Source organism: the organism of the source record quoted next, unplaced genomic scaffold (assembly GCF_019419815.1).
Source record: "Pyrus x bretschneideri cultivar Hongxiangsu unplaced genomic scaffold, Pyrus_bretschneideri_v1 Contig4, whole genome shotgun sequence".
Classification (NCBI taxonomy): domain Eukaryota; kingdom Viridiplantae; phylum Streptophyta; class Magnoliopsida; order Rosales; family Rosaceae; genus Pyrus; species Pyrus x bretschneideri.
The window spans coordinates 9,900,465-9,919,556 of record NW_025999723.1 but is presented as its reverse complement, the minus strand read 5'-3'; the positions used below and the strand labels follow the sequence as shown (position 1 = coordinate 9,919,556).

General features: G+C 41.6%; 1 protein-coding gene across 1 annotated transcript; it reads left to right on the top strand.

The window, feature by feature from the left end:
* Window positions 1–609: 609 nt before the first annotated feature.
* Window positions 610–2,748, top strand: LOC103956371 (3-ketoacyl-CoA synthase 1). The gene has a single exon (XM_048565634.1). It carries the CDS (start codon window positions 910–912, stop codon window positions 2,542–2,544), a length of 1,635 nt encoding a protein of 544 aa, XP_048421591.1. The 5' UTR covers window positions 610–909; the 3' UTR covers window positions 2,545–2,748.
* Window positions 2,749–19,092: the final 16,344 nt, after the last annotated feature.

Genomic DNA, 19,092 nt, shown 5'->3' with positions numbered 1-19,092 from the left:
GTTTTCATTTTCAATCTAATTGAGGCCGAGCTTGCTCGAAAAAAACCTCACCCTCTCTCTCTCTCGATTATCTCACATGGGCCGTATTGTCAGTTGCCACTATGAACGCGCACACACTCATATATAATGTTTATATAGAACACATTTCCAAAGCCAGAAGTTGGATCCAAATAATTGGATAATAACAGGAAGATCAAATTTGTAGACATTATTTTATAAATTAAATGACATAAAAGTTGATGGTTGGATTATGATTTAAACGTTGATAAACGTGCTCGTTCCTATTTGTAGAGAAAATTTTCATTGTGATCGAAACACGGATGGTACATCAAGTATTTTTATATAAGTGGTGAGAAATTTTATTTTTTGAGTTATTAACTTTTTAACACACATATCATATCATTTGTATAGTGACATGTGATGTATCATCCCATATACCAGTCACATTGAAAAAATCTCTCATATTTGTAACATTTAGTTTACAAATTTTGTCAAAAAAAATTAGTCTTGCTAGTACTATCCATATTAATTTAGTCTATCAACCCTAATGGTTGTTGAGCTATCTGCCTATCCAATCTCCCTTGTAGGAACGACTCACCATTAATTCAACACCGTCATTCCAGCTTTCATGCACCTCCAACTTATTTCTATGCCCTCCCCCTTCCCCATGTGGAACAACACCAACATCGATATCTTCTTATATAAACTTCCCCATTTCTTCTTCCTCACAAGTTCACGTCTCTCTCTGGACGTCTTCGACTTTGCTTGTCCTGCTCGATTTAATTCAAGCATTCTCTCAACTTGTTTCATCTGGGTATTTTATAAATTATATATACTCATCATTTCATTGTTTATTTAATTTACAAACACCCAGATAGAGAAACCAAAATTCAATCCAGTTTATCATCAATGGATGCTGTTTCTGTTGATACTAGCAGCAGTAATAGTAATAACAGTAGTAGCATAAACATGGACAAGGAGAGATTGACGGCGGAGATGGCGTTCAAGGACTCGTCTTCCGCCGTCATCAAAATCCGGCAGCGCCTGCCGGACTTCTTACAGTCTGTCAAGCTCAAGTACGTCAAGCTCGGTTATGGCTACACCGTCAACGCAGCCACCATTATTTTGTTCATACTCATTTTACCGCTTTTCATCTCGGTATTAATCCAGCTCACCGGTCTGGAGCTGGAACGGATCACAGAGCTCTGGACCAACCAGGCTGTCCGGATCGAACGCATCGACGCCGCCACCAGGCTCGCCGGTTCAGGGGTCCTCCTCTTCTTCTTCGGTCTCTACTGGGCCAAGCGGTCTAGACCAGTTTACCTGGTCGACTTCGCATGCTACAAACCGGAAGACGAACGCAAAATGTCCGTTGAGTCGTTTCTAAAAATGACTGAAGACAGCGGCGCATTTGCTCCGGACACGGTTAACTTCCAGACCCGCATTTCGAACCGGTCCGGTCTAGGCGACGAGACGTACTTGCCGCGTGGAATCACCTCCAACCCGCCACAGCTGTCCATGGAGCAAGCCAGGTCAGAGGCCGAGGCGGTCATGTTCGGCGCGCTCGACTCACTCTTCATAAAAACCGGAATCAAACCGAACCAAATCGACATCCTCATCGTGAACTGCAGCCTGTTCAACCCGACGCCGTCGCTGTCGTCCATGATCGTCAACCACTACAAGCTAAAAACCGACATTAAATCGTACAACCTGGGCGGCATGGGCTGCAGCGCCGGTCTGATCTCCATCGACCTCGCTAAGGACCTCCTCAAAGCAAATCCCAACTCCTACGCAGTCGTCGTCAGCACCGAAAACATAACCTTGAACTGGTACTTCGGAAACGACAAATCAATGCTCCTCTGCAACTGTATTTTCCGAATGGGCGGCGCCGCGGTTCTTCTATCGAACAGGAACCGCGACCGCCCCCGGTCCAAGTACGAGCTCGTACACACTGTCCGGACCCACAAGGGCGCCGACGACAGGAACTACAAGTGTGTCTACCAGCGAGAAGATGACAAGGGGACCGTCGGCGTTTCGCTGGCGCGTGAGCTCATGGCCGTGGCGGGCGACGCATTGAAAACGAACATAACAACGCTGGGCCCACTCGTCCTGCCGTTTACCGAACAGGTGTTGTTTTTCATAACGCTGATTAGGAAGAAGGTTTTCAAGGCGAAGGTCAAACCGTACATTCCGGACTTCAAGCTCGCGTTCGAGCACTTCTGCATACACGCGGGTGGACGCGCCGTCCTGGACGAGCTGGAGAAGAATCTTCAACTCACTGAGTGGCACATGGAGCCGTCTCGGATGACGTTGCACCGGTTCGGCAACACGTCGAGCAGTTCGCTGTGGTACGAGCTCTCGTACGCGGAGGCCAAGGGCCGGGTCGGGAGGGGTGACCGGGTTTGGCAGATTGCTTTCGGGTCGGGTTTTAAGTGTAACAGCGCGGTATGGCGGGCCCTCCGGCCGATTTCTGTCGGGGACGGGTTGGGTAACCCGTGGATGGACTCGATTGATAAGTACCCGGTCAAAGTCCAGATGGCTTAGTCTGTGTTTTCCACGTGGCGTTGTTTCAGTGGGCGAAGAGCTCCACTTGTACTCTCCCGCGTGGAATTAGTTGTGGCTGGGATTGTTTTCTTTTTTTCTTTATTTTTTTTAAATTTTTTCTGTTTATTACTGAATTTCCTATATACCAACTTGTAGAATGAATTATTTAAAAAATAATTGAATATTAAGGTTTTTAGAAAATTATTCTTAATGTTTTGCTAATTTTGTTTAAATTTGTAGTGTTGCTCGATTAGATTGATTTACTGATTTGTTATTCAGTTGCAATTAGAAGGGGACAAGGAGATTAAAAATCCCAGTACATCAATGGCATTGATATGTTCTGCATTGAACAATTATATTCAATGCACATAAAAGAACAAGTTAATATATCTCAATCTAAAATCCCAACTACCAGAAAGTAGAAATTAATCATGTATTGGTTAGAGAAAAAGGTCAAACATTAAGATCTCTTTCAACAAGATGAATATAAAGCAAGTGACTTGTAACTCAGTTAGTTAAAAATATTCATTTTTGCATTTAAAATTTTGTGTTTGAAACCCCATCATTGTAGTTTAATGTAAATTATTCTATCGTTTATTAAAAAAAAAAAAAAAAAAAAAAAAAAGATGAAAATGAATCTAAATAGTACATAGGACTAGTAAGTAAAACGTGGCCCTTAGAGCAAAGGAGCTAGCAAGAGGCTATAGAACTCTAACCAACAAGGAAGATAACATGCACGAGGACTAAACCTTGCAATCCGATGAACTACCGTCAAAGCACTACGATCAAACTACCCCTTGATGATTTTGCAGGGCTAGCAAAAGAAGCATTGTTCTGAGTCACCTCTGATGAATTGATATTATACTTTATATTTTATCCTAATCTTAGTTATAATTTATTGGTTATTTTTGGTAGAACTTAGATACTTTGTTATGTACTTTCAATGTAGGACATTCAACTTCCTCTTAAGCAAAACGTGACCAAACGAACGAATTTTGGAGTGATTCAAATTGGAGGACGTTCATGTGTCTCTCAACTCGATCGTGTCAAAGTTTCAGATTTTTCTACCAAGCAGTTTATTTATGGCAAAGAAATAAAGGAGTAGCGTAGTGCTATCAAAGTGACATTTTGGGCTTATTTGAGCTTTTTGGTGTCCAAGATGGTGTATTTTGAGTTCAAGGCCTTCTGCAATTATGATTGGGACATTAGCTTTAATTCAAGTCATTTTGGGCCTGCTTTGGAGCCCTGGAAATCCAAAAACGTGGGATTCTTGTAGCTGGGCAGATTTCCTAAAGTTAGAATAAGAATGTATTTCTTAGTTATCTTATTTTATTATGTTTCCTAGTTTTTAGAAGATCTTTTCTAGTAAGGATTTTAATTTTGTAGTAGTATAAATAAGGTTTTTTTTTAGCCATTAGGGTTAAGAAGAGGGGGAGAAAAGGAAGAACTCATCAATACTTTGCTAGACTGACAATTTGTGTTTTTCTTTCAAGGTGTTTTCTATTTCTTTTCTATTTTAATAAAATTCCTTTTACTTTATGATTGTTCATAATTAATTTTCTTTTGCTAGAGCGAGGCCACGAGTCTTAGCAAGAATATTTAGTTTCTTTTCAATTTACTTATGATATTATGCATGCAAGTTTTGAATTATCAATCACCGGTTTAAACTATCTAATTGTTTTGATGTTTGATATACACTCTATGTTGGGGTCCAAGTAGGCATATATTAGGAAAACCTAACCTTCAAATACGCATGTGTAAGGCACAAGTAATTGGAAGAACTATGTAGGATTGTTTTACAATTTAATTTTCAAAAACTATTTTCTTTTGTTTTCTTTAATTTGCTAATTTCTTTAATTATTTTTATTAAAATAGTTTTTATTTTTTTAAATCGCAAAATCAACATTTTTTCAAACTTTCTTTTAAATAATTGATTAAGATTTGATTTAACATAAATTATTCATTCAATTCCTGAGGAGAACGACCTTACTAGAGCCGACTATACTATGATTACCTTGTACTCTTGTAAGTATTTTAGAGTTTTTATCTCTAATTTTACGGGTGGTAAAAATCCTATCAACCTCCAACACAATTTAAGCTTCCTCCTCATAATATTTTTTTTTTCCAATGCATAAAGCACAAGAATCACAAAAACCACAATCTCATGTCTAAACAAAATCCTATGTTAAGCAGTAATCCATAACTGCTACAAAAGACTTTTCTTTACAAAGTGAGATATGAACACACAAAGGTTTTTTTTCGACAGCACAAAAGAGCGACTACAACAAGGAGATGGAGATGATTAAAAGACATAAAAAAACATGGAGGATAGAAGAGAGATTGTCACCAACACCAAGGCCAGAGGCTAGAGTCGAAGGGTGTAGAATTTTCTCTCTAGCGGCTACAATATTTTTACAATCCAAACTTTGTGCCCCCTTTTCGTTAAGGATGCCCTTAATTGAGAATATTTTTGATACTGCCAAGCCAAGGCCCTCCCTTCGGTATGCGAAATCAGTATGTAAACTCTATGGCCCAGTTTGAAACTTCTGGTTTTAGGGATTGAACCGCTAACGAGTATCTCAAATATCTCAAAGCTGTTGCAAGCAATCAATCAAAGCGAGCTTTCATTTTAGCGTGTATTTGAAAGAGTTGAAAAGGGTTAGATTGGTCTTGTACATGCTTTTAGTTTGTTAAACAAAAATCCTTGTCATGTCATCGAGGTTCCTCAAATAAAATGAAACCAAACTCGAAGATAGGGTACGTAACTCTAACATAACTAGGCCCCGAACCTCAACAAAGAAAAATTGTGTGGCTAGGATTGGAATTTGTGTTTATCTTTCTTCCCTATCCATATGGTCAGTGGCGAAGCCATGAATTGTAAGGGGGAGGGGCGATTATTTTTCTTCTTTCTTTTCGAACAAATGATATTATTTACACTAGGGGGGTAGGGGAGTGGGCTAAGTCTGATGATGTGCTAACAATAATGTAGCTCAAATTTTCCTTTAGCGAGAATTGAACCTAAATCCTCTCACTTACAAGTGAAGAGAAATACCACTAGATCGTAGTACTAAATGGTGGGTTGGGGTGAACTTAAAAGAGTGCAAGTTTAAAAAAGATTAGCCATTATTTCATCAAACTCATTGTCCTTGCTTTGTTGAGAACTACCTGGAATAGTCGAAGAGGACTACCTGAAATATTTGAAGGATGACCACTTGGAATATTTGGAGGAGGGTTTAAGCATTGTTTCTTATAGTATCATTTCATTACGTAATTGTATACTATGGGAAAAAAAAAGTCTTAGATTCTTAATCAATACCAATATCATATAAATTATTCATGAAACAAAATTCAATTCAATTAATCAATATCAATATCAATGATCAATTAATAAATAATCAAGAATTCAATTTTTACTTTAAATAACAAGTTTATTCATCAATAATTATAAGATTTCATATTCATAATCAATAATTAATAACCATATTGATTAATTACTCTATGATTCTATATAAAATAAACAAAATTTCAAATTAAATAAGCAATTAGGGTTAAGGCTAATATAAATTTGGAAATTAAAAACTTCATCTAAGAGAAAGGGGGCCAAGAATGGATGCTGGAGGCTAGCTGCTTGCGGCTTGGATGGCTTAAAAGCTTGAAGTTGAAGCCTTAATTTCTGGTAGCAGGGGAATAAGGGGGCCAATGGGATCTGTTCTGCTTGCTAGGATTTGTTTTGCTGCTATCTGATTAATTTTATTTTTCAATTAAGTACCTAAACGATGTCGTTGCATTAAAGGAAAATTTTTAACTAGGACCAACAGTGTCGTTTGGCCTGGCTTTTAAAAAATATATAAAACCAAACGCAGCAAAGTTGCGCACCAGCAACAAACCCAGATCCAGATGAACACAGACGAAACCACCGCATTAACAACCATTTTTGACGGGACTAGAAGGGTGAAACCACCGCTCTTGGACTTGATTTACTGCAAGGGAAGGGGCGGCCGCCCCTCCTCGCCCCTATGTAGCTTCACCACTGCATATGGTATGGAAGGACCACACATGCAAAAAAAAATTTATGTTATGGATATGTAACTTTGGTTGAGAATTTTTTGTTTGCCTTTTGTTGCTCAATAAATTTGATTAGGACATGTTGTGGAGTCAAAAAATAATCAAGAAAAATATGGAGACGACACGTGAATTTTTAAAAAGACAAAATTACCCTCGAAGTACATCGGAACTCCTATGCACAAGCAGTGGATAATAACAGCTCAATCAAGGTCAAAGGTGGTCAAAATAGGTATTTACTCAAAACCTATTTCATCAATCCTCATCAAATCCTCCTCACAAGGTAACCTCCAATTATTCTTTCAAAATAGGATTGATTACCAAAATTAATTGATTAATTTCCTAATTGATTGCAAGATATTATTTTGACAAAATATCTTGCAATTAGAGCTAAAAAAACCACCATATGTGGCCGGACCCCTTTTCTCCAAAGAGGGCTGGCCGCACCCCTATAAAAAGCCCTCATTTCTCCAAAAAAACCTAAGTCCAATCTTCTTCTAAAAATCTCCAAATTTCTCTAAACACTTTTCCCTCAAATTCAAACTTTGGCATCAGAGGTTCTTTGACCAAAGCCCACCACAACCCCTCCCCCCCAACCAAAAAAAGAAAAAAAAAATCATCAAGGGAGAGTATAGCTCTTGGTCTGACCTAAGGTGTTAATTGTTTTGCAAGTGCATTTTCGTCAAAGAAGAAGAAGGCGGAAATTTGCATCCACAAATTGGTGCTTTCATTCAGAGCCTTGATTCACACGCTTGTAAAAGACTCTTGCATTCAAGGTTTTTCGTTTTCTTGTTCATTTGTAGATTTTTTGTACGTTTTTATTCTTGAGATTTTTATTTATAAAAATTCTTTGATAAAACGTAAAAGAAAAGTACAATGACTAGAAACTCGTAAACCGTGACGAATGAAAGTTCCAACATTCAAGAATTGGGACCGCGGCGATCCACGAGGCTCAACACGACAAGTGGAGTGGCACCACCATGGCAACAACCATCGTGGCCATACACGACGAGATCCATACCCACGATGAAGGCTTCACCTTGCAACCACAAGCCTAGGCCCGTGCCATCTTGCAGTAACGAGGCCAGGCTCGCTCCATGGAGATGCCTAGCACGGCCTAAATTCAACGAGTCTAAGCTGCAGCCGCAGCTGCCAAGGTAACAGCCCAAGGCCCACAAGCCCAAGACGCTGCGCAAGCTTAAGTTGTGCCAAGAGAAGCCAGCGCAGCGTCTATGCACTTCAATGGCTCGATCCGTGCCCATAACTCGGCCTGCTCCCGTGACTCAACTTGAAGCCCAGCCCCACTCATGTGGCCTTCCAAGCAGCCCACACCGGTCTAAGACCGGTTTAACCACCCCGGCTCTAAATTTCTGGGCAGACGATTAAATCAGGGGCATTTTCACCATATTTCTCTGTGAATTTGACATTTCCCAACTCAAATCTCGAGCCCGGAGTCTACTACACTTCCACTACTCAAGGAGACGCATTTCGTCCAAGCTCTTCCAACCCAAATGGACAATAACAATTGTCTCAACAAGTCATAGAGTTGATAAGCACCCTCACACAACAGACAACCTTAGTCAATAAGCTTTTGAAGTGCATCGAGATGTAATGTGCCCCTAACGAGGTGTCTTGAAGTAGAATAAGGGCAGACGAGGAACCTTTCCAGCAGTGTCCTGGCAAGCAGCCACTAGACCAACCATGAACTGAACGTTCCAGCAGTGTACATTCCTGACTGGGCCTTGAGATAGCGTATACTTCTGTCTTAGCACGTAAAGGAGCGTGCACTTTCGATTAGACCCACGGACGAGCATACACTCATGGTTGGAACTATACTCTGGTAGTCAACATGAGCAACCTTCCAGGTGAACTGTTTATTCGCGGCTAGGCTGGCAAGAAGCATCATTCACCTCACATCGGAGTAGGCAACATGACGGACGGAGAGAAGCAGTCACTCAATTCAGCTTAAGTTCAACCGGTAGCCTGTGAAGAATTCCCTTGCTTGTTAGGAACGAACCACATGCACCATTATCGCGGCATCGACGTATGGAAAAAGTAGGGGACGACCAAGAGCTTTACTGCCCCAGCAAAGGCAAATTCAGGAAGAAGTAGAGAGGTTCTTGCATGAGTGATTGCGTGATTTCAGCGCAACAAAGTCACCAACGAAGTGCTACGACATAACATGACTAACATGAGCAGGTCACCCTTCACGGACAAGTTTGAGCAAGCAAAGCCTCCACGCAAGTTTAGCATGCCACATTTCACATCTTTTAAAGGAGATGAAGATCCGGATAAACACTTGAAGCACTACCGAAGCATGATGGTCTTTTATCAAAACAACGATGCTTTTATTTGCAAGATATTCGCCACCAATTTGCAAGGCAAGGCACAAGATTGGTTTCACACCCTACCGCCATGATCCATCAAGAGTTTTGATGATTTTTCTTTGGTTTTCACCAAAAACCAAAGAATACTCATTCTACCACTAGAAGAAGTCCGATCATCTGTTTAATGTGAAGAAGAATCTAAAAGAGTTACTCCGTGACTACGTGAAGAGGTTCAAAGAAGAGAAGGCCAAAATAGTCAAATGCGACAACTCAATAGTGTAGCATTCTAAAAAGGACTCCTAGCATACCACCCCCTGTTTGGAGAGTAGATTATGAAAGAAGACCTAACTCTGGCAGACTCATTTGCTCTAGCAGAAAAGCATGCACTTTGGGACAAGGCTCGACGAGTAGCCAAGGCGCCTGAGTAGCCTCGAAGAGAGTCGGCAGTGGCTCAAAAGAATGAGTACAGGAAGTAGTACAACAAAAGTAAGTAGAATGCCAAATGGTAATTGACCCACGACTAAAGAAGGCTTGGCATTCAAGAACTAATCAAAGTTGTCGATCCCGATTCACCAAATCCTCCTCGACATCAAGAGCGAGCCATGGTTCAAGCTACCGAAACAATAAAAGAGAGATACTTCCAAGTTGGATCATACCAAGTACTGCACATTCCACCAAGGTCCCGATCACACAACTGATGACTGCTACACTTGGAAGACTTAGTTAGAGAAACTCGTGAAGGAAGACAAGGTCGATAGATACTTGGACAAGTCGGTTGCGTAGCCTAGAAGGAACGCGAATGTTGATGAAGAGCCACCCAACAAGACGATTCAGATTAACAGCATCTTCGTCGAATTTGAGCACTTAGGGGCTACTAACAATTCAAAGAAAAGGAAGATCCGGTAGGCTTTACTAATCTCGTAGGTCCAGCAGTCAACACCCAACCTTGATCCATCGTTAAATTCATTGGGCAGGATGTCGAAGGCATTGATTTCCTGCACAACAATGCGCTGGTAGTATTTGTCCAACTAGCCCATAGTCAACAGAATGATGGTTGACAATGGAAGTGCAATCAACCTATTTCAACTCTCAATAATTTAGAAGATGGGCCTGGAAAACACAATCATATGCCGAGTGGAGGTATTTATCGGATTGAACGAACACACTTCGACTGCCATCGGCCACATCACACTTGACGTGAAAACATCACCAGTTATCTTAAAGCAGACGTTCACGATAATAAGCGACTCGCATCCCTATAATGGGATTCTAGGGTGACATTGGCTGATAAAGTTGGAAGCTATCACTTCCGTCAACTATGAAAATATTCGATTCCTCATCTAGGAGGAAGAGTCAGAGAATTAAGTATGACCAGGCTGCATCTCGACAATGCACTGTGAAAGTATTTAAAGAATCAAAGAAGAATACCTTTACCCCCGTTGAGGCTATCGAGGTTTGAGGGGATGATGTGCTACCAAATAGCAATTACAGTAGACGAATCAAGAAGATGGTGTCCAAACTAACGCGCCAGCAGACAAGACGGGATGGAAACCCGAAGAAGACGCCGAGCACATCATTCTTGATCCCTAGTAGCAAGAGAAGACTGCTTGTATCGGCTTACATTAGAGCCCGATGAAAAAGGAAGAACTCACGGTTTTCCTTAGGGAAAATCGTGATAGCTTCGCGTGGTCACTTTTTGACATGCCTGACATCGACCCTAAGATAGCTTGCCAAGTTGCACATCGACCCACTGCCAAACCAGTGATCCAAAAAAGAAGGCATTTTACACCCGAACGAGTGACGATCATCAAAGTGGAAATTGACAAGCTACTAAAGGCCGGATTCATTGCCAATGTCGTGTTAGTAAAGAAGAAAAAGAATGAAAAATGGAGGGTTTGTGTAGACTACACTGACCTCAACAAAGTATGCCCAAATGATCCTTATCGACTTCCCCGAATCAATCTATTAGTAGATTCAACTTCTGGGAGCCAGCTGCTCAGTTTCTTAGATGCAGACTTCGGCTACAACCAAATAACCATGTAAGAGCCCGACAAAGAGAAAATCATGTTTGTGATCGAGCGAGGCACCTACTGCTACAAGGCCATACCATTTGGCCTCAAGAATGCAGGGGCCACTTGCCAAAGGTTGGTAAACATGATGTTCAAGAAGTAAATTGGAGTAACTATGGAGGTCTACGTCGACGACATCATGGTAGAAGGCAAGCAGCAATCATACCACATCAATAACTTGGTGGAAACTTTCAACATCTTTAGAAAGTACAAGATGAAGCTCAATCCCGCCAAATGCATGTTTGAAGTATCTTTAGGCAGATTCTTAGGGTACCTAGTAACCCAACGAGGAATCGAAGCACATCCTAAGTAAATCTGAGCGATCCTAGAGTTGAAATCTTCAACTACCTTCAAGGAGATCCAAAGCTTGATTGGATGAGTAGCTACCCTCAACCATTTTTTCTTGCCGTCCACCAATCAATGCAAGCCATTTTTCAAGGACATCAAAAGGGCACAACGAGACAAATGGGATAATGAGTGCGAAATGGCTTTCCAAGACTTAAAGAAGTATCTTACATCACTTCCCTTACTATCCAGGCAGGAAGACATGAGGGCAGTTGGGTCCCCATGACTTATACATCTACTTGGTAATCTCAGAAGTAGCAGTGACCTCTGCCCTCATACGAGAAGACATGGGGGCCTAACTGCTGATATTCTATGCTTTTAAAGCTCTTTTGATGCGGAAACTAGATATCTAATGATCGAGAAATTAATTTTGGCACTAGTTGTTGCGACTCAGAAGCTTAGACCATATTTTTAAGCTCATAAAGTCATCGTCATGACTCATTATCCTTTAGGATCAATCCTACATGGTCCAAACGTTTCTCAACGAGTGATGAAATGGGCGTTGGAACTTGGCGAATACAGTTTAGTTTTCTGACCTCGCACGGTAATAAAGGTCCAAGCATTGGCGACCTTCATAGAAGAATTCACGCTTAGCCTAGGCGACGCAATAGAGCTGCCTAACGATGCCCCGAAGGCAGCCGAACACACTTTAGCTGTGTCTGCTCTACCCGATAGAGACTTCTGGCATTTTCATATTGACAACGTATCCAACTACAAAGGCTCGGGAACAGGCGTGGTCATTGTCACCCCAGGCGGTTCGATGCTCGAGCAGGCTTCTGAATGGTAAAAGACTTGGTGGTGAAAAAGCTCTTAATTCATTTTGATTCCCAACTAAGCTTCTGACTGGTAAAAGACTTGGTGGTGAAAAAGCTCTCAATTCATTTTGATTCCCAACTAATCACCAACCAGACTATTGGGGATTACACGACAAAACATCCAAGGATCGCGCAATGCCTAGAGAAGGTACGCAAGCAACTTGAGGTATTTCAGACTTACACCCTCATTTAAGTGTTGTGGGTGATCTTTGTCCCACGTAGATGAGCTAGCTAGCCTAGGCTTCGCCCTCGACCACTAACTCAAACACTCTATTTCGGTGGAGTATCTAGACAAGCCAAACATAGAGGTGGAGCTGGCAGTTGAAGTGTCATAGGTTAGTACAACTTTCAACTGGCAAAGTTCTATTATAGACTACCTGGTCAATGACACACTCCTTACGGAAAGGTTGGAGTCTAGAAAGCTCTAAATAAAGGCAGCTCGCTACTACATGTAAAACGACATTCTTATCTGAAGATCCTACACTGGACCACATCTTTGTTGCCTAGCGCATCTCGATTACCTAAAGGTCCTAAGCTCAATGCACGAAGGTGTTTGTGGAAATCACTCCAGAGGCTGATCTTTAGCACAAAAGGCTCTTAATTACACCATGCATTAGGATGCTAAGGAATTAATACAAAAGTACGACTCCTGCCAGTGAACTACACTAGTATACGAGACATTGGCCATTCATGCAGTGGCCAATCGACTTGGTAAGACCAATGTTGCTCGCTACTGGGGGCAAATGGGTATAAGCAGAGCCCATGACAACCATAACTCAGATAGACATAGAGCACTTCATATAGAGGAACATCATTTGCTGATTTGACACCCTTCAATCCATCGTCACAGACAATAGCCTGCAATTCGTGGGCAAAAATTTGGCGAAGTTCTTACAAATGTATGGCATCAAGCAGCATATGTCCACACCGAGATATCCTTAAAGCAATGGGCAAGCTGAAGCATCCAACAAGATGATTCTCGACTACCTCATGAAGTCCCTTTCCGAAAGAAGGGAAAATGGCTAGATGAACTCCCCAAATGTCTATAGGCGTATCGCACCACCAAATCACGAGCCACCGGTGAAACTTTTCTCTTTGGCATTTGGTTCAGAAGCAATCATTTCTCCCAATGACATCGTGCCAAACATTAGCACTCTACTACCAAGCATTAAGTAGAACAACAAAGAGATGGCCATAAGCTTAGATCTGGCAGAGGAAAAGCGTGAGCGGATTATTATCCGCATTGCAACATACTAGCAGCAACTTCTCTCCAGCTACAACAAAAGGGCCAATATTCAACAGTTCCAACCCGGAGATCTAGTCTTAAGAAAAGCCTTTATCACTGCCCACAGAAAAGGCTCCAAAAAGATAGATCCTATTTGGGAAGGTCCGTAAAAGATCAGCAGAATAGGTGGCAAGGGTAATTACACCCTCGCCACCATGAACGATAAAGAGATTGAAAAGCAGTGGAACACCTACAATCTGAGGAAGTACCAAGTATGACCTCCTGCTACATCAAAGCCTGAAGAACTCAAACAGTTCAATGGGCACCACCTCGCGAGCCAAGGATTATCCAGTTGTTATGTAGTTTCTATTTTATAGCTAAGTTTTCGTTCGTTTCACTCGTTTTTCAATGAGGAATTCAGAAGTAATTTACAACTTGGCTCGATTACATGTTTACAACCACTGATCATTCCTACACTTCAAAAGAAGACCTCGCCTTTCTTAGAGACTCATTGTAGGAATTCACCCCCCCAAAGGACCAACCATGCTTTCTAGTGCGGAAAGGTAAACCAATTCCCCGACACCCACATGGGTCTACTATCCAAAGTGGGAGGATTAACTCTACACTTCGAATATCCAGACGTGGATGAGTTGGGTTACCCTAGTATAACTAGATGCACAATGGCTTGCGCCGGGATTCCTAGAAGTAGCCACAATTGTTTTTTTAAGACTTAGCTAACTGAAGGATTTTGGGTCTCTTGGCCTAATCCGTGGGGAACTGGGCCCTAGAGATGAAGGGGTGTGTTACGCAGTACGCCTTATGGACGGCTGCCCTGGAACCCTAAAGCTACTACCGAGTGCATTAAGATAGCCTACGGTTTCCAGAAGACTGTCTATGGCTTGCCCTTTAAGCAGTAAGCCGTGCTAAACTTATACAATTGCACATTTCTATGAAAAGTTAAACAAGTTAGCACGCATATACGAAGCTTCATCCATTGCCGATATGCTATGCAGTCGATGTGCTTCATTTCTACCAAAACGCGAAACGACCTACACCAAGTCCTATAGTGTTCTGATACTTGCTACGCAATCTACGGAATTAGAGAAAGCCAAAGTTAACAGTGAAGTGGTCATGCAGACTCTTCTACTTCTGTAAGTAAGGCGTCCGACTGCCGATCCTATGGCTAACAGTTTATAGGAAAGTAGCACGTTTGCCACTGGTCTATGAAATCTAAGGTTAGGGAACGAACAACAGAAGCGAAGATGGAGAAAGGCGAATAAAGCAAGTTTATTAAATTTTCTAACAAAATTGATAAACAACTAATAAAGACCGAATGAGTTCAAGCAAAGCACAAAGCAACAAGGAAAACAAAGAAGTGAGGGCAGAGATTGGAAACATCGAAAGTAAAGGCGAGCAAGTCTTCCGGAGAAATGGAGAAAGTCTTGAAGTCTTTACCAGCAAACTCAAAGCCATATAGCCTTCTAAAAAGATGGTTTACATAACATAACTTGTAGAAATTGGCTTGACTCTAAGTAAGCAAAGCCTTGAACCTAGCCTTCTTACCTTTAACAGCTCATTCTCCTCGAGCAGACAAGCACGGTTCCACTGCAACTCCTCCACTTCATTCTTCAGATTGTTGTTGATCTTTAAAGCACCTTGGAGTTTCAACACTTGAGGTTTGAGCCTACCAATGACCTTCTTGAAGTGGATCATTTAGTTGTAAGCAGTGATCAGTTCTTCATCCTTTGCATAAGCAGCAAATGGGAGTTCAGAGACGGCACGCCCAAGGTCTTGAATCTAAGGTATGTAACACCCGATCTCCTTCTCTGCACTTTCTTTAACTTGGATCGCGTCAAGTCTAGTCTTCATATCCACGATTTCCTGGCGAGCAGTTTCCAATTGTGAAGAAGTGAGGGTAGAGATATTAAACCCCTTTAAAGCGGCAAGCTCAGATTATAACCTCTTAACTTTATCGGCCAATGAGTAAACTTTGACTGCCACAGTCCTTGCCACTTCCTTGGTAGCCTTTGTGTCATCTTGATCAAGGAGCATAAACTCGGCTGCTAAAATTACCATTTTCTGCGTCATAGCTAGCAAAGCAGTCATCCTATACTTGGTTATATGCTTCGTAAATGAACTTGGGCCAATAACCTCTTTGACGTCATCAATAAACTTGGCACACACATCTATATCCTTGAGCAGATCTGGTCTCAAGAGCGCACAAATCTCAGTAGCTTCTCCAGAAACAGACTTAGTGGATTTCTCATAACTACCTACACGAGCAGCCTCTTTTTCTTAACAGGTGAATCAGTCCCAGCAGCGAAGGGAGAGGGTTTTAGAGCCACTTTGGCAGCAAAGTCCACCTTATCGCTCTTCATGGTAGTAAGTCTTTCCGAAGGTGAATCAGACTTAACCCTCGACGGATGTTTGGCCACAAATTTTGCACTGGGGGCACATTGGAGTTTCTATGCTGAGCAATCCTATCGGCAATTGAACCATCTACCTTTGGAACGGAAGGCATCACTAGCACAGATCTAGCAACTTTATCTTTCTCCCTCTTGGAAGAAGTCAAGTCAATCACGAGCTTGGGGCAGTCGGTGAACCTTCGCGAGCAACGGAAAAAGTTTTTGGCTTTTTCTTAGCCGGCATCTTCTGAGCAGGTGGGGAAGATCTCTTATTTCTACCTTCATGCGTAGCAGACTCAATTATAGTGGTCAGACAAGCCAATGCCTTAGCCTTGATTCGCTTTATCTCATCTCTGGGGGACAACCTACCTTTGTCCCGGTAAAGAGGATTAAGCAGCCAATGTTACTCACGGTACTCGGAAGGGATACCTAGGGTAATGTGCATTTTCTTCATATCTGGAGAAGTCTTGGAAGTAGAGCCGAATTCCAAATCTACAAGAGCAGTGGAAGATAATCAATAAATCAAAGGGCAACTTAGCACAAGTACAAAGCAACCAAGAGATTAAGCAGTGTACTTACTGAAGGTGAAAACCGTCAGAACGCGCAGCTCGGGGAGGAATCAAACTCCCACTCTTCACTTATCTCCAAAGTCTTTCTGGCCCAGTCATGATCTCCCTTGATTGAATAATCAAATAGCCTATGATGGGATCACAACTGCCCAACTCCCTCGATGTGGCCTACGTCAAAGAAGTACAAGAATTCGTTGACAGTCAAATCTAAGTAAAAAATTGGCTTAGATTGAAGAACCCAACCATCGCACGAACCGCATTCGGGGAACATTGAGCGAGGGCACACTTTATGAAGCAGAGCACCTCTTGGAAGAAATACAGCATGGGAAAAGTAAATCCCAACACGAAGTAATAAGGATGGAACTGGACAGCTCTCCGAGCCCCTCTACATGGCTCACGACTGCTGCCTTCCTTGACATGCTTCACGTGTACCCCCGACAGAATGGCATGCCTATATGTCTCAAGGAAGTCCCTAAACGAGTCATCAGAGCTAATCTTGAAATGAGAAGCCTTGAAGTAACCCTCCTTGACGATACAACGATGGGACACCGTCATTATTCTTGTGGCTTAAAGAAGATATGCTCGAAGAAATTCTACAAATGCACAAGGAAAATTCATTAGATGGCTGCACGCACAAAAAAAAAAAAAGGGGAATGAATCAGTCGCAAGGCCTTTCTTTCTTTATTTATTTCTCTCTCTATCTCTCTCTCTCTCTCTCTCTCAAGTGCACGGGCTCGAGCCCAGCAACAGCAAAAAAAAAAAAAAAAAAAAACTCACAGCCTAAGCTGCAGGAGCCCAGAAACCATGCTAGGCCCCACGACTTGGCCTGAAACCCTTTTGGCTCGTAGGCCTCACGACCCAAACCAAATGGAAGGGGGCTGATGCCCTGCGCTCTCTCACTCACCCTTTCTCACATGGGCCGAGTCCTAGACCCAACTCACCAGCTTAGCTTGCGTCATGCCCAGCTCAGCGCCCTTGCGCTCCCATCAGCTCGGCCCCAGCCGAGTCATCTTTGGCCCAACCAACCATCGTCGGGCTAAACAATCCCACGGCAAGCTATGTCGTGGCCTTCTCCAACCAATTTTCACCATCCTCGACCCTGTTAAGCCAAATTTCAAGCCCCGAGGCTCGCAAAAATTACGAAGACAAGGAAAAATTAATTTTTTTCTTACCTTGGTGCGGCGTGAAGACGAAGAAAGCAACGGAAGACAGTCCTTTGCACGTGCAAGTGTAGAAGATTGCTAAGGGAGAAGGAACAAAAATCCTCTAGCTTTTTCTCTCTCGTAGGGTAGAATAAATTGCTCTCTAAAGTTGATTTAATAATCTACTTAAGGTAGACTTAAATAGACTTTAGAAGTAATTTATTTCCCTTTCCTAAAAGAACCTAATTTTCAATTAAAGAGGGAATCCACATCAAAACAGGAAACAAACCTATGTTTCCTAAAGCAAGAAGATCTTTACACTTGCTGCCTTTTTCTGGGAGTAGCCCAACAAGTGTGGGGGCATTTGTGGAGCAAAAAATAATAAATAAAAAAATATGGAGGTGACATGTGGATTTTTGGGTAAAAAGACAAATTACCCTTGAGGCACACCGGAACTCCCACGCGCAAGCAATGGATAATAACAGCTTAATGAAGGTCAAAGGTGGTCAAAATAGGTATTTATTCAAAACCTATTTCATCAATCCTCATCAAATCCTCCCTATAAGGTAACCCCCAATTATTCTTTCAAATTAGGATTGATTACCAAAATTAATTGATTAATTTTCTAATTAATTTCCTAATTGATTGCAAGATATTATTTTGACATAATATCTTGCAATTAGAGCTAAAAAACCACCAGAAGTGGCCAGACCCCTTTTCTTCAAAGAGGGCCGGCCACACCCCTATGAATAGCCATCATTTCTCCAAAAAAACTTAAGTCCAATCTTCTTCTAAAATTCTCCAAATTTCTCTAAATACTTTTCCCTCAAATTCTAACATTGGCATCGGAGTTTCTCCGGCCAAAGCAACCCCCCCCCCCCCCCCCTTAAAAAAAAATATATTCGTGGGTACGTGAGACTCTTGGCCTTGATCTAAGGAGTGAAATGTTTTACAGGTGTATTTTCGTCCAAAAAGAAGAAGGCAGAATATTGCATCACATATGTAACAGAGGTTTGAGATTATCCATAAATTAGACAGTTATTAGGTTTTGTAAGTTGCAATCCCTTCCCTTCCCTAACATCCACTCGACGGCGACTTGCAAGAATTGGGGCGGATATCTCAATCCGGTCGACATTCAATACTCTGTTTGGTCACGCATCCCAGTCTACTGTACAGTTCATCATTCATTGGGTGTCATTGGGTTAATTTGTATTCCCACATTGCATTGTGTCAATGATTTGGTCAAGGTGACTGAAAATTCAAATTTGTGATCTGTGTTGGAATTATATTATTATATGATATTAAAATTTCTAATATTGAATGAAAAATTGTTGTTGTTATTAGATGTCAATAAGTGAGAATGATTTGGTTGTTTTGAATAGGTGCCAGTTTTTGTCAAGCGGTGGCACTTCACAAAGGTTGCAACTTATGTGTAACCTTGATTGAGAACTTATACGTGTATTTAAAGGTGTCATATGGTTTAAAGTCAATAGACACATAAGTCCTCAGAAGGTGCATTGATTTTTATATAAATTCAAGTACTCCGATCGTAGAAAAATAACTAAATAGAAAATTAGTGAGTCAACTCT